At 30.4% G+C, this 14,557-nt stretch overlaps 1 protein-coding gene across 5 annotated transcripts in view; it reads right to left on the reverse strand.

Moving 5' to 3' along the window:
• Nucleotides 1-192: 192 nt before the first annotated feature.
• Nucleotides 193-14,557, reverse strand: part of LOC126817730 (receptor-type tyrosine-protein phosphatase T) — a 46,316-nt gene continuing 31,951 nt past the window's right edge. For 4 of the 5 annotated variants that reach the window (XM_050544857.2, XM_050544856.2, XM_050544859.2 and 1 more), the window contains 8 exons: nt 14,100-14,249; nt 13,748-13,847; nt 10,565-10,638; nt 9,718-9,852; nt 6,602-6,736; nt 5,331-5,482; nt 4,789-4,924; nt 193-4,129 (listed from right to left, as the gene is read on the reverse strand). In XM_050544857.2, the coding sequence (XP_050400814.1) occupies nt 4,076-4,129; nt 4,789-4,924; nt 5,331-5,482; nt 6,602-6,736; nt 9,718-9,852; nt 10,565-10,638; nt 13,748-13,847; nt 14,100-14,249 (936 nt within the window). In that variant the 3' untranslated portion in view covers nt 193-4,075. Of the gene's footprint in view, nt 4,130-4,788; nt 4,925-5,330; nt 5,483-6,601; nt 6,737-7,423; nt 8,431-9,717; nt 9,853-10,564; nt 10,639-13,747; nt 13,848-14,099; nt 14,250-14,557 lie in introns of those variants that run through there. The other variant, XM_056100362.1, reaches the window with a different exon arrangement.

The following is a 14,557-nucleotide window of genomic DNA, read 5'->3' on the forward strand; positions in this document are numbered from 1 at the left end:
CAGTCTAACTAAGATCTTTTGTGGGGCAACCTCCCAGCCATTACTACCACCCCTTTCACAAATCCATGAACTCTTGCGTTGAGAGTTCCAAATGATTTATATTTTGAGTTGATGATGGCAATAATAACTTTATTTAACCCTCGGTGTCACTGATTTGTTTTGAAACCCATGAACAACTCACAAAAAAAGACCAAAGTTCTAATAAATTTTATTTTCAAAGCTTCTTATGTTGTGAAATACAAATGTGAAACAAATGTGTTTAGTATATAACAAATAACTGAAAATATCTACTAACAACTTTTCATATAAGAATTCACTCCATACAATAATTGTTTTTCTTTATATATTTATATATATAATAATGATATAATGACTTCAGCAGCTAGCAGTGAACAAACATGTGAATAAAATAACAAATATTTCACCAATGAGAAATAAAGTCTCATTAAAACACAGACCTTTTTATGATTTCATACTTTCATTTTTTTCTCGTAACATAAATATTTGGCTAAGAAAAAAGGAACAAATTAGGTAAGATCTGTATTCTAATTAGCTTGGAAAGTAAAGAGAATATGAAGAAATGTAGCAAGTATTATTTGGTAATAAAGGAATAATTTTTTAATAAATCACAACCTATAATGGGTTTAGGTTTATAGTAACATGGTATTGCAATATTCATCACAAGCAATTGTCTTTTATTTCTACATAATCAGAAGGCTGTCACTTACATGTAATTATTCAGTCCTATTTTCAAACACTATATTACCACATGAAATGAAAATTTACTTGATAACCATTCTTGCAGGCATTAAGAAATAATGCCAAATTGTCTTTTAAAATTATGCAAATTTTCAAAATATTATTTTTATTGTTTTTGTATATTAATTTCATTTAAGACCTATGTTATTGTACTTTTATTACTTTAATATAGAATAAATAATAGTAAAATAAAAAGTATAAAACAAATATCATTAATGTAATGTATCACATAACTTTTAGTAAAAGTAATGAATATAATAACAGTTCATGGAATGAACAAAAAGTCATTTCAATTCAGGAAAGGGTGCAATCAAAAAAAAAACATTACAAAATTTAGATAAAAGTTTGGAGTCCATACAAATGGGGAATAAAGTCAAATATGTATAGATTTACCCAAAAATAATACCAAATTATGAATCGACTTTTTTTTGATAAAGAATAGGCCAAACATATATATATATATATATATACGTTTTATATGCTGAACATGCTGTTTTGTTTACATGATAGACTTATTCACTCACATGACTTACAGATGTAATACAAATGTATGTTGATAAATTTGTCATTGATAATTTTATTTAAAATTCCATAAGTAACAGAAAATGTAAGAGACCTTTAAATGTAAAAGTGCTAATGTTATTTAATTTGATAATCTAAAATATGAAATAAGATAATATAACTTGTATATATACAGATATCTATATTGAAATATTAGAGGGACAACAAAAACAGGTAGTCCATAAACCATATGCTGGCTTATATTCAATCTAATAAAAATTGGATTACCACTTTGCTTCATTTATTTTTCAGAAATTTATATTATATCAGATTGGCTTTTATAGAAAATATTTCATAATTAATATTTTATTTATGAGATGGTAATATGAAATCAATAGAAACTAATGTAAACTTTAAATGACCATAACAATGGACCACTGTTCTGCTTTATGATTAGGTATGGTCTCAGATTCGATATCCAATTATCATTCTAATATGTTGTCCCTTTAGTTATAACTATTGACTAGATAAAATCTAATATTTTAGTAAAACCTGAAGTATTAAAACATTAATATGTCATCAACTCTATTCACATATTATTTATCACTTTTTATATCAAGTATGGCCGTCACTTTTGATAAAAATAATGCTAAAAAAAAAGATCAACCAATTTTTTAACTGGTTATACAACTAGTGGAGAAAAACGGTAGTAATAAGAAGAATGTGCCATTAAAGTATTTAATATCAGGAATGTATTAATAAAAAAAAATAAAATGGAATGTTGTAAAAAGAAAAAAAAAATTTGTAAAAAAAAAAAGGAACTACTTTTGAAGCGTCTTCCTAGATAAGAATAAACAACTAAAATAAAATAATATAAAAATCATCAGCATTAACATTTGAGCATCATGATTTACAATATCTTAAAAAGCAAAGAAATGGGGTTGATTCAATATCATTTGATACAAAAATCTAAACCACATCTGATTTCATGAAAGAAATATATTAGAATTTTAAACATTCTGTTAGACTAGACTAGAGACAATTTTATTTTCAAAATTTTATGTTTCTTATTTAATCTCTTTTGATTTGAAACCAATTTGTTCTGTTGCCATATTCTATCGTCACAGTGTTATAGCCTAATCTTTCAAAAAAAAACAATCATTGATTGCTTCTTTACATAGATGATAGTAACAGAACACGTAGGATTGTTCCTTAGTTAATAACTTATTATAGGAATATTTAATAAGAAAACACACTGTATTAAAGCTAAATGTACATTCATCAAAACTTGTCTGGTATAAGAGTATTAATTTATCTATTACAGACACTGTGTTATATTTAAAGCATCAACTACAGAATAAAGTTTGACTAGTTAGAAATTTAAAACAATAGTCCGCTATTTGATGTGATGACAGCATAAAAAGTTTAGACAGCAAAGAAAATTGGCAGTTTACACATACAGTGTTGTGTTATATAATAAATGTACTATACTATATCTATTTTTTATTTTATAAACAAAATAATATATATATTTAACTTTAAGAACTACAAGTTACTCTAGGCTACACAATGTAGAAAACATGCCCATTGTACAATATACTAGATTTAAACATTATCACAATCCAATATATTTAATACATGGAAGCCACAATAACCTGTTTGTACTAGTATACACTATTTACATCCTATAACTTCATTTTATAATCAAAGAAAACTCATGACACCAGAACGGTTGTTATATCTAATCTTTCCACGGTGGGCTTAATCCACTCTAAAAAATACTCATATTGATTATTTAAATTTTTATTAAAAAAACAAAATCAAAATATAAACCATAGACAATCTCCCAGTTTGGATTCAATTGGATTAAAAAGATTTGAGGGAAAATTAAGTGCCGCTGGCCGCTTTTTACCATAATCAATACATGGTCTGCAGTGGATGCCAAATATTGACGAAATTTCAATTCCACATATCTTTGTAAACACTGATCGGAATTGAACCATTTTTGGACCAATATTTCCTTTAGAAATTCAACCTTCACAACCTTAAGTGATTAACAATCCTTCAAATGAGGATCAGAGAATCTAACAAATGTTTAATTTGTTTACATATTTCAATACATGTAGTTCGTTCTAAAATAATAATGCCACACATTGTGTTGTTAGAGATGTTCAAATCAAGATAAACCTATTATTAAAACTATTTCCATGATTTGAACTTGTATTTGATTAAAAAGGACATGATTTTTAATTCAAAATGATCTTTTAATTTTCTGTTTTGATTTCATATAAAATAGTATGGTAAAATCCATAGTGTGACCTAAACAGTTTCAAAAAAAGAGAAGAGTCTAACAAAACTATAGACCTTATGATAGTTCAAAAAAATAAAATAAAACACACAAAAATAAATGTTCACAATTTCACAACTGTTTATCTGAGGACACATTAAAGACACATTCTGTAACAGCACATAATTTACATCGACAACTTACTTTCTCAAGTTATATCACCACACAAGTTCATTCTTGTTAGCACAAACAAGTTAATTCTTGTTAGCACACACAAGTTTATTTTTGTTAGCACACAAAAGTTCATTCTTGTTAGCACACACAAAATCAAAATCTGTTTCCTTCTTTTGTCCCTTTCTTATAGTTTTATTTCCTTATTCATTCTTGCTTTTTGTAACATTTCTCTGAAATTTCCTTTTGTTTTACATAAAACTCTTTCCATCCAGCTAATACTCTATTAGATCTTTTCTCACGAGTGTTAAATTGAGACAATAGTGAAATGTTTATAATCATTATAAGAAACAACTATCATTGACTATCAATATATTCCATCACAGCCTGGTAACAAAACTGAAATTGTTCCTAAAAAAAAAAAAACAAGAAAGAATTTAATTGCAAAAATTAACAAAATAATTGTGAGAAATATGTTTATATTAGTTATATGATTATAATAAAAACAAAATTTGTCTTTAATTTTCCTTCTATCAAACTTGTCAAATGACTTTATTAACTAACATTTTCAGTAAATAATTCTTTTGTTTTCTATAATTAGCCTCCCAAAAACACTTTGCTGGGGAGAAATACAACAAAACATAATACATTAAATGGGCAGGGCAAGATTAGATAAAGATCTGACAGTTCTTGCTATAATAGCTAAAAAATAGATAATGGAAACAGAATATGCTGAAAATATCAGTCAAATTGCTTCTCTCTAAACTGAAATATTAGCGATTCAATTTTAGGCTAGCCTCGATCATCATTACTAATGTTGGTACAATAATAAACAAAGTCTTGATTATTCATTTTTACATTAAATTATCCATCACAAAATGTATTCAAATCCACTAAATATCGCAGGCTAATGATGGCATGGATAGTTGATTATGGTCTGGATACATGTAAGTTAATTAATGTCTAATTAATAATTCAGATAACATTTCAGACCTAAAGAAAGACCTGCAATTGGCAGATTTACCTCTTGAATGATGTATGTTTAATATATTTATTACAAAACAACTTACAATATTTTCAATGAACTGTGGTCTGTTCATTCGGATCTGTTTCATAGACTGGTAAACATCGACTTCATGATCGATATCCAGTCTTTCTAATATAATACAAATAGCACTAAATAACCCACTCTTGCTTGCACCATTCCTGAAATGAAGACAGTGACAACCTTATCATTATCCTCCTTCCTTTTATATCAAATTCACACATGTATGAAAAGGCTAATTAAGATGGTGTGTTATGAGGGCAATTTTGTCCCGATAGCGATGCTACAGCCTACTCTTAATTTCGATTTCCAACAGTAATAGGTTCTTAATAATAACATATAATACAGTACTGATATATTTTGCCCCATCCGAACTACTAAACATTTTTCCTTGAGGGACCACTGAAAGGGGGAATTCAGACTAAAACATCCTTAGGAACTTTCCCGAACCCATGACATCATGTGATAGCTAAAACCTTAACCTGTAATTTTTTTTATTATATTGGATTGATATTTTTGTAGGATACAAGGATACAGACAACAGACGAGGAATTAAAAGTAACTTACATGCAGTGTATTGTTACTGGTCCTTTACCATTTTGCTTAAGAGATTCTGTGACTAGTTTATGTAATCGTAATAAACTGGTAGTTGAATTCGGTGTTGTTTGATAATCAGGCCAAGATTTAAATAAAAACTGTTTAACTGCCCGTTCTTCACCCTATAAAATATCATATGTTTATTAACTTTTGTAGAATAATTTTAAATATAACAGTGAGGCTGATGTCCATTGCCTCAATCTCAAAATAAATAGATGTCTCTCATTAATCAATTGCACATATGTATCTTTTTATGAAGCATCAAGCAATACACCGGTTTTTCACTCTGTTTAACCGGAGCAGAAAATGTGAATTATCGAATTCAGTCAAGGGGAGCACAGTTTTATCACTCTCATGCGATAACAATCAAAATCACTGTTTTCTAAAGTCTTTACCCATCAGATGGCTCTTTATGATCATGTACACCAAGTTTGATCATTTTACCTCAATTAGAAGCAGAGTTAATGTATTCCAAAGGCTTGACCAATAAAATTGCTTATCACTATTCAGCCTCAACAGAAAATGCACATCATTGAAATTAGTCAAGGTACTGGTGTAATGGAACTATACACAAAGTTTCATCACTCTCAATGAATTAGAATCAAAGGTTAATGTGTTAAAAAGCCTCAACTAATTAAATGGCTTATCTCTGTTTAGTCAAATCAGATAATGACCATCATCAAACTTAGTCAAGATATTTACCTAATTAACATCTACACAAGGTTTGAACATTAGAAGCAAAAAGTGAGATAATGCTTACAGTAGCTAAGTCTCAACATTGAAAACACGATTTATTTACAAATTAATAAATCAACATTCATGTTGTGATCTTACCGGAAAAAGATGGGCTTTTGATATCCAATATTTAAGACAAAATAAACATTTTACCATTGTATCAAGAGACTCGAGGGACGAGGCTAGACACATTGCACCAAATCAAACGGCGTATGTAGACTGGAATAACCAGACGCTAGAAATTTGCACTCGCTTGAGACTGCTGGCTTATTTCGCCGAACATAACTGATTTTGAAATTTGAGTAAAAACGGAAACCATTGAATGTAAATCAGTTTATATACATTCATATTACAGTATTATATGCGTTGCGACACACTTTTGTTAATTTCTAGGTCCCAAATGTTAGCGATTTAGCTCCTTTAAATCAGACATTTAAATAGGCCAACTAATCAATTAAAACAAGATAATCTGCCCAAATCTCAATTTTCTATAACTCAAGACTCACCTTTCCTTTATGACTAAGTTGACAAAGGTGCATAGTAACATCAGGATCAACTTCTGATGATGATAATAGTTCAACACTTAACTGTCCATATTCCTCACTATAACCATATTCTACTGGCCAATATAAAGCACAGCTCTGAAAATATTAAACAAAAATATTTATACTTTGAAAGTGATGAAATAGAGTTATATAGATAGGTCAAAGAATTTTTACATGTGGTAAACAAAATCAGAGAGAAAAACAGAGGAAGAACAGAGCAATCACATCACAATTAATTATTGTGACTGATAATTACTATGTAGAATTAAAACATAATTATTGTGATTAAATTGGTAGAATAATTAACAGAATTATTATGACACAATTATTGTATAATAAATTAGTAGGATTAATAACACAATTATGTTACAAAACCATTGTTAAATACAATACTTGTGAGTAATCATGCCATTTGTATAGTTAATGTTCAGTGTTATATACACTAAACACTATTTATGGATAACAATTATTGGTTTATTAACAAGCAACGTTTCGACGATGATACTCTCATCTTTATCAAGAGTATCATCGTCGAAACGTTACATGTTAATAAACCAGTAATTGTTATCAATAAATAGTATTTAGTGTGTTACTGTTCAATTACTAAATGCCCCTTATAAAGAAGCAGTGTTATACACTCCACCATATTTTAGCACACAGGAGCATAAATAGTTAATGTCTAAGTCCCCAATGTGCTCAGCCATATATAATGTATAATCATACATGTCCACATACTGGTACATTTATTTTCAATATGAATAAAATACATATTTATTGACGAAGAAATTTCATGCATTAAATATTACTTTCTTTCTTTTTAATCCATCATATAAAATTTGAGATTTTATATTTCAAACAATGCAGTGTCAAGTTAGTATGTATTTCAATGGTATTGAACCGTAAGCCTATGCTTATGAGTATTGATCTACATGCCCATCATTAATAATACACCTTTTTCAGCAAATATTACAATGTTATATTGGGGTACTTTAGGGTGGTCTATTATTAATGTCATAACCATAACAAGTAATTTTAAACATATATTTCCCTCTGAATTAGAATCTCTAAATAATAACTCAAAATCAGTCAGATCTCTGTTTAATAATAGGGCCTACTTCTTTTCTTTACTGATAATTTACACGGAAATAAACAAGATTAAAATTTATTTTTTCTATTAATCTATACACTTATAAACGTCTTAATAAAAAAGAATAGGAGTGAGCTAAGAATCTAAGATATTACTTCTAACATCTGTTATAGAGCATGTGCATTCTGATCACTTAACAGTGATGATGAATGAAAGATCACTAAACTAATTCAGAATTCTATTACACTAATCTATTAATTCTTTATATGTGCTGATGAATCAAGGCAGATGAAAGAGATGCCTTCCTCACAGATCCATAATAAAATCACACAGATTATCATGCAGGTCCAACCAATAACCCACACCATGAAAGAAGATATTGTTTCACAACCAGATCATGTTATCTTAAATTTAGTCCCAAAATAACCTAGTTTGTGTCGAGTGGACGTTAAACCCCATTTCTCTTTCTCTCTCTGTTATCTTAAAAAAATCTCATGTATATAATCTTTGTGTCATGAAATTAAATACCAAATTTTGTTGAAATAATGAAAATCCCATAAGTAAAGAGAATGATGAGATCCCTCTACATAAGTTGCATACCAATAGTTATACTTGAGTGAAAGAATTGTACCCAGGCATATTATCAACCATGTAGATTATACAGATACATGTAATCAAAATAATAAATGGTTACCCTTTCAGTCTGAAATACAGAATTAATTTTATTAAAAGTTAGAATTCTACAGTTATTTGGGATTACATTTGACTAACTATTTAAATTAACCTTCCAAATTAATTTCAAGCCATCTGGGATTTTCTTCAATAAGTAGCATTATGGCTGTTTTTGATCAAACTGTCACATTATTCAACCAGCGGCTGCCAGGCAGGATACGCCCACATTTTCGAGAGATGGATAGAAAACAAGCTAAAACGAAAGTGATTTTTCCTACAATCAAGGGCCATAATTCAGGAAATTACAATTTGATATGCGCAAATATCGAAAGGAACCAAGATCTTTGAGTTATAAACTTACATTTCAAGTTTCAACAAAATCGGATAAAAATTGTGACCTCTATAGGGTCCACCACCTTGATATACCATATTTTTACGCAATTTGAGAACGAGGGGCGGCCATTTTGTCTGTCAGTTTTGGGCTGATTTTCACGAAATTCGAACTCAACTGTCCTTAGGGTGTAACGGTGATATATTAACACGGTTTTTTAAATCGGATAAAAATTATGACCTCTATAGGGTCCACATGCCAAAAAACACGTTTTTGCGTACAATCAGGGGCCATAATTCAGGAAGTTACGGTCCGATATGCGCGAATATCGAAAGGAACCGAGATCTTTGGGTTATAAACTTACATTTCAAGTTTCAACAAAATTGGATAAAAATTGTGACCTCTACAGTGTTCACAAGCCAAAAATGTGATTATTCGTACAATCAGGGGCCATAATCCATGAAGTTACGGTCCGATAGATGCCAATATCGAAAGGAACCGAGATCTTAGGGTGATAAACCTATATTTCAAGTTTCATTGAAATTGGATAAAAATTGTGACCTGTAGACTGTTCACAAACAATTGTGGATGGACGGACAGACGGATGGACAGGGGCGACGACAATATACGTCCACATGAAAATGTGGGCGAATAAAAAGTGCTTCTACTACTGGAAGCCATGTTATTTCCCCACTGTGCAGTCAATAACTACAGCAATGTATCATCAACCTTATATGCAGTCGAGAATTTCAAACTTTTATGTAACATAAAGACCTAGCGTGTATAACATTTTAAAGCAGTGAGTTTTCTTCCCTTCTACTCCAATGTACAGAATTACATAGCTTGCTTGGATGAGAAATAAAAGCTATTCAATGGTGTGATCAATGCTTCATGATAATCATTCTATAGCAATGCACAATGATGCTATCACTGTCAAATAACAAAATAATAATCCATGATGCATACATAATTTACATAATTACTCACCGAATCATTTCTTTCAAACTCATTTAACATGACGACTGTATCAGAATTATAGTCATACAACATTCTCCAAAAATCAGCTACTGTGTTCGGTAAGGGCATCTGTGTTATAATAAAATGATCCTTCTGAGTGTGACCCTAGAATACAATTGATAAATATATTAAAATCTGCGAATTAAAACGTTAAATAAATCAAATTAATTGATTTAATGTTAACTAAAATCATTATTTGCTCTGAGTTGGTTAATGTTTAGTTTGCAAATATACATAACATTAAATGCTAAATTTATCAAACAAATATCAAAATATGCGAAATTGATTATAACATTTTGCAACAGAAACTGAAGCCATGTTGATGCAAATAAAAAACAAAAAGTGGCAACTTAACAACATATATTTATTTAATAATTAAATTGTGCAGGATATGTAAAGGCGATATCTTAATCACTTCCACCCTCACATACATTCATCTAGATATTACATTTTTGTAATATTCTTTCTAGTAACAAAATAAGCCATAGTTGCAATATAAATATTATTTAACCCTTTAAACTCAACAATTAACTTTTGGTCCAAATTAATGTTGTTGTTTTGTTTGGTTTTTTTTTTTGGGGGGGGGGGGGGATTTTTCTCGATCATTTAAATTGTGCTTTAAAGGATATACAATATTATTTAAAACTTTAAACCTAAACAAGAAACTTAACACTTAAATTTTTGTCCAAACTAATGTTTCCTTTTTGGGGATCTTTCCTTTAATGATTTAAATTCTGCTTCAAAGGGTATATATAGAATTAATATCAATTAATATCAATATTGTTAAACATGACAGACATGTCCATATTTTACTTACTGGTAGGAAGACAGCGTTGATATAATCGTTACAGTCATCGACGGGCGTATACAGGAATGGACGACATCGATTAGCTAAAATAAACAGGGAGAAATCAGTGCCACCACGCAACAAAAAAACCACTAAAGCCATAAATAAAAAAAAATGCTCACTGAAACTACACAAATTTGGCCAATTCATTTGTTTCAAATTTGTATAACCATTTTTTGTCATTGTCCCATAATCATAATAATCTTTAACTGTCAATGTAATGTATGTGGCATTGGTAAATGTTCAGAACGTTTGACCTCAACTTATTGTTTGACCTCCATTTATTGTTTGACCTCAACTTATTGTGATGTTAATTTTGGGTGATAATTTCTGCAACATACACTTGTACCTTTCATTTCTAAAAATATAAGTTTAAAACCTGCACAAAAAATCTGTTGTTTCTTTTGAAAATCGCTAGTATTATCTTAAATTTCAATTAAGATCTGTTTCTGCAACATATATTTTTAATACATAAATATATAACTTTACAGGGTTTTTTTATTCAAAATTTAAAAGATAGGTTGCCAGGCAACGAAACATACGCCCACAACAGCTAAATTGTCCGGGCAGTCAACAAGAGTTGTTGCATATTTTTACTTTTTTCGTTAATGAAACATTTATAATACACTAAAATCTGATAAAGAGCAACAATTCATGAAGTAATTATCAGAAAACCATTAGAATTTGTTTGTTTTTATAAAGTTCTGCCCCATTCTAACGTTTTGTATACAAAACTTTTAATATCATGGATTTAGCTGTTCAAGACATTAAAATTCATTGAAAATTAATATACTTGTTCGTATCAATCTGAAGTCAATTGGATGATAACTTTAGCCTTTAGAGCATCACAAAGTGACCAAGGGCCATAACTTTGGCAGTAATTATCGGAAATCACTGAAAATCAATAGGCTTCTTTGTCCCATGACCTTAAACACTGTGTATAAATTTAAAGTCAATGGGATATTAACTTAGGTCTCTAGAGCGTCCACAAGATTTTTCAAAGTCATCAAGGGCCATAACTCTGGCAGTAATAATCGGAAATCGCTGAAAATCAATAGGCTTCTTCGTCTCATGACCTTAAAACACTGTGTATAAATTTAAAGTCAATCGGATATTAACTTAGGCCTCTAGAGCGTCCACAAGATTTTTCAAAGTGATCAAGGGCCATAACTCTGGCAGTAATAATCGGAAATCGCTGAAAATCAATAGGCTTCTTCGTCTCATGACCTTAAAACACTGTGTATAAATTTAAAGTCAATCGGATATTAACTTAGGCCTCTAGTGCGTCCACAAGATTTTTCAAAGTGATCAAGGGCCATAACTCTGGCAGTAATAATCGGAAATAGCTGAAAATCAATAAGCTTCTACGTCTCATGACCTTAAACACTGCGTATAAATTTAAAGTCAATCGGATATTAACTTTGGCCTTTAGAGTGTCCACAAGATTTTTTGAAGTGATCAAGGGCCATAACTCTGGCAGTAATTATCGGAAATCGGACGCCGGACCGATGGACAGACGGACGGGGGCGACAACAATATACGACCACATTTCAATGTGGGCGTATAGAAATAATCATATTCTGCAACATACATCTTTAAAACATAAAAATATTAGGTTAGAGTCCAGATATAAACAAGGTTTTTTTTCTCAAAATAAAAAAAATATCACATATTTTGGGGTTCCGTTGGTTTCTACTTTTGTTAGTTTGTTACTTCTGGACATGCAGTCATTACACATCATTATTTACAAATGACACAAAATGTCCAATTCGTCACAAATCCTTCTGGGAACATACTACATATTATAATATTAAACAAGATGAAGTTTCTAAAAGGATGAAATTTATTACAAGGTAAACAATGAAAGGGAGGGTTGTACTTGTACTGAATAATGCTAGGAAACAGTCTGAATCAAAATTCTAATTAGAGGATGAGAAATGATATGGCCAAATCTGAGTATTTCATTGCCATACAATAAACTGTAAACTAAAGAAAGCTACACAAATGTTACCACCCCATGCATGTTGTTATGTGGTGAAGAGTAGAATGGGGTTCTAACACTCCAACTTACATTTACAAATAATCGAGGTAATAATGGTACAACTTCTGTCATTCCTTTGTAATCTAAAGCAAAGTCAAATTTACAAAGTTATATGAATTATCATACATAACTTGGAAGTTACAGAAATTGCATTTCATTGTTACAAAACAAGAGCTAAAACCGTCATGTTTCTTGCTAACTGACGAATCTGATATATTTAAAGTATTGGGAAATATGTGTTTGAAATTTGCGTGACATTGTTATCTCTGTAGCCATCAAATAATAATACTTTAAATATATCAGATTCGTCGGTTTGCAAGAAATGTGACGAAACAACCCCTTTCGTTTTGTTCATGAGAATTGAAATACCCCTTTAAACAGCCTGTAATAAAATCTTGACAATAAGCATATTAAGCCGTTGATCGTCAAAAGTGTTCATGTCTCTTTAAGTTTCAAAGTATAAAGTCTGAGGTTCAGTAAGCAGTACTCTCTAGATTGTTGAAAAAAGATCAAATCAACGGCCTGGTTGTTTTGACTACTTTTTCCAGTGACTACTTGGCATATTATTTATGAGAGAGGGCTTAACTCCCCTCAGCACAAATCAGGTCATTTCACAACTAACACATGGTTCAATTTTATATCAATAATTTGCTTGCTCATAGGGTGTCTTTAGCAGGGGAGGAAACCAGAGGCCTAGGAGGAAACCGACGAGGTGGAACAGACAACCATATTCCTTGTCGCGTACAAGCTGAAAATCTAAACTATGCCACTTGACTCAATGAAAGACCTTATGATCTAAATCACACGAGTCAAACCATTCGGCCACCCAACAACCCTTTTATGAAATAACTGTTGTTCTATTGCAACTGTGATATAATCATTAACCAGTTCAAATCATATCAGTAGTGCGCACCATTTAGACTCTTCTTAATTCCACAATGTTACTATGTACCCTAGTGGTAAACTTTCTTTTATTTTTTCACAAATGCCAAATTTATGTACATGTTTTGGGCTTAAATTCTGAAAATGAAACTGGAAATATTTATTAATTCAAATTAAAAGAAAAGAACTATTTAAGAGATAATTTAATAGTTATTTTGTATAATACTCACCAGGAAGTATGTTTTTAAATCTGTTTTTAAGTATGTTTTCTTGGGTTAAAGCTGCAGAGCATTCATCTTTTTCTATATTTGGTGACAGAAGTTGTAAAACCTAGGATAATAATAAATTATAATATATTTATAACACATTCCAAACTGAAAATTGTCCTTTTTATTTATTTAAAAATGGTGAACAGATCTCCAAAACAAAAATTGTGGTCTAAGGGGAGATAATATAAAGAAAGGGACAACAATGCTGAGTCACCTCCCTTTGCATTATTCTACCCATTCAGCTTTTATCAACCATTTTATTCTGAAAATATCATAACTCAAAGTTTACTAGGATTAATTTCTTTCAACTTACATTATATTGTTTTTCTAGCTCTGTTTTATCACCTTCGTTAGTAGCTGTACACATATCTTGATATACAGTTCTAAAAGCTGATCTAGATATAGTTGTATTACCACTCTTTACTGCTTCTAGTACAGCATCATATACAAACACATACTGTTCCTATAATACACAAATACTACACATTAATAATTCTAATACAGCATCATATAACAACAAATACTGTTCCTATCAGACATAAATACTACACATTAATAATTCTAATACAGTATCATATAAAAACAAATACTCTTCCTATAACACATAATACAATATTGCACTATCTATACATCTATACTAATATTTGTGACTGTCGTTTGTCTGTCTGTTTGTTTGTCTGTCTGTCTGTCTGTTCGGGGTTGGCGGCTACACTAGGTCTGCCCAGAGTCTTAAATTTGGGGTATAGGGGTAGCTCGGACCGGGGAGTAACA

The sequence above is a fragment of the Patella vulgata genome, chromosome 4, assembly GCF_932274485.2.
Source record: "Patella vulgata chromosome 4, xgPatVulg1.2, whole genome shotgun sequence".
NCBI lineage: Eukaryota > Metazoa > Mollusca > Gastropoda > Patellidae > Patella > Patella vulgata.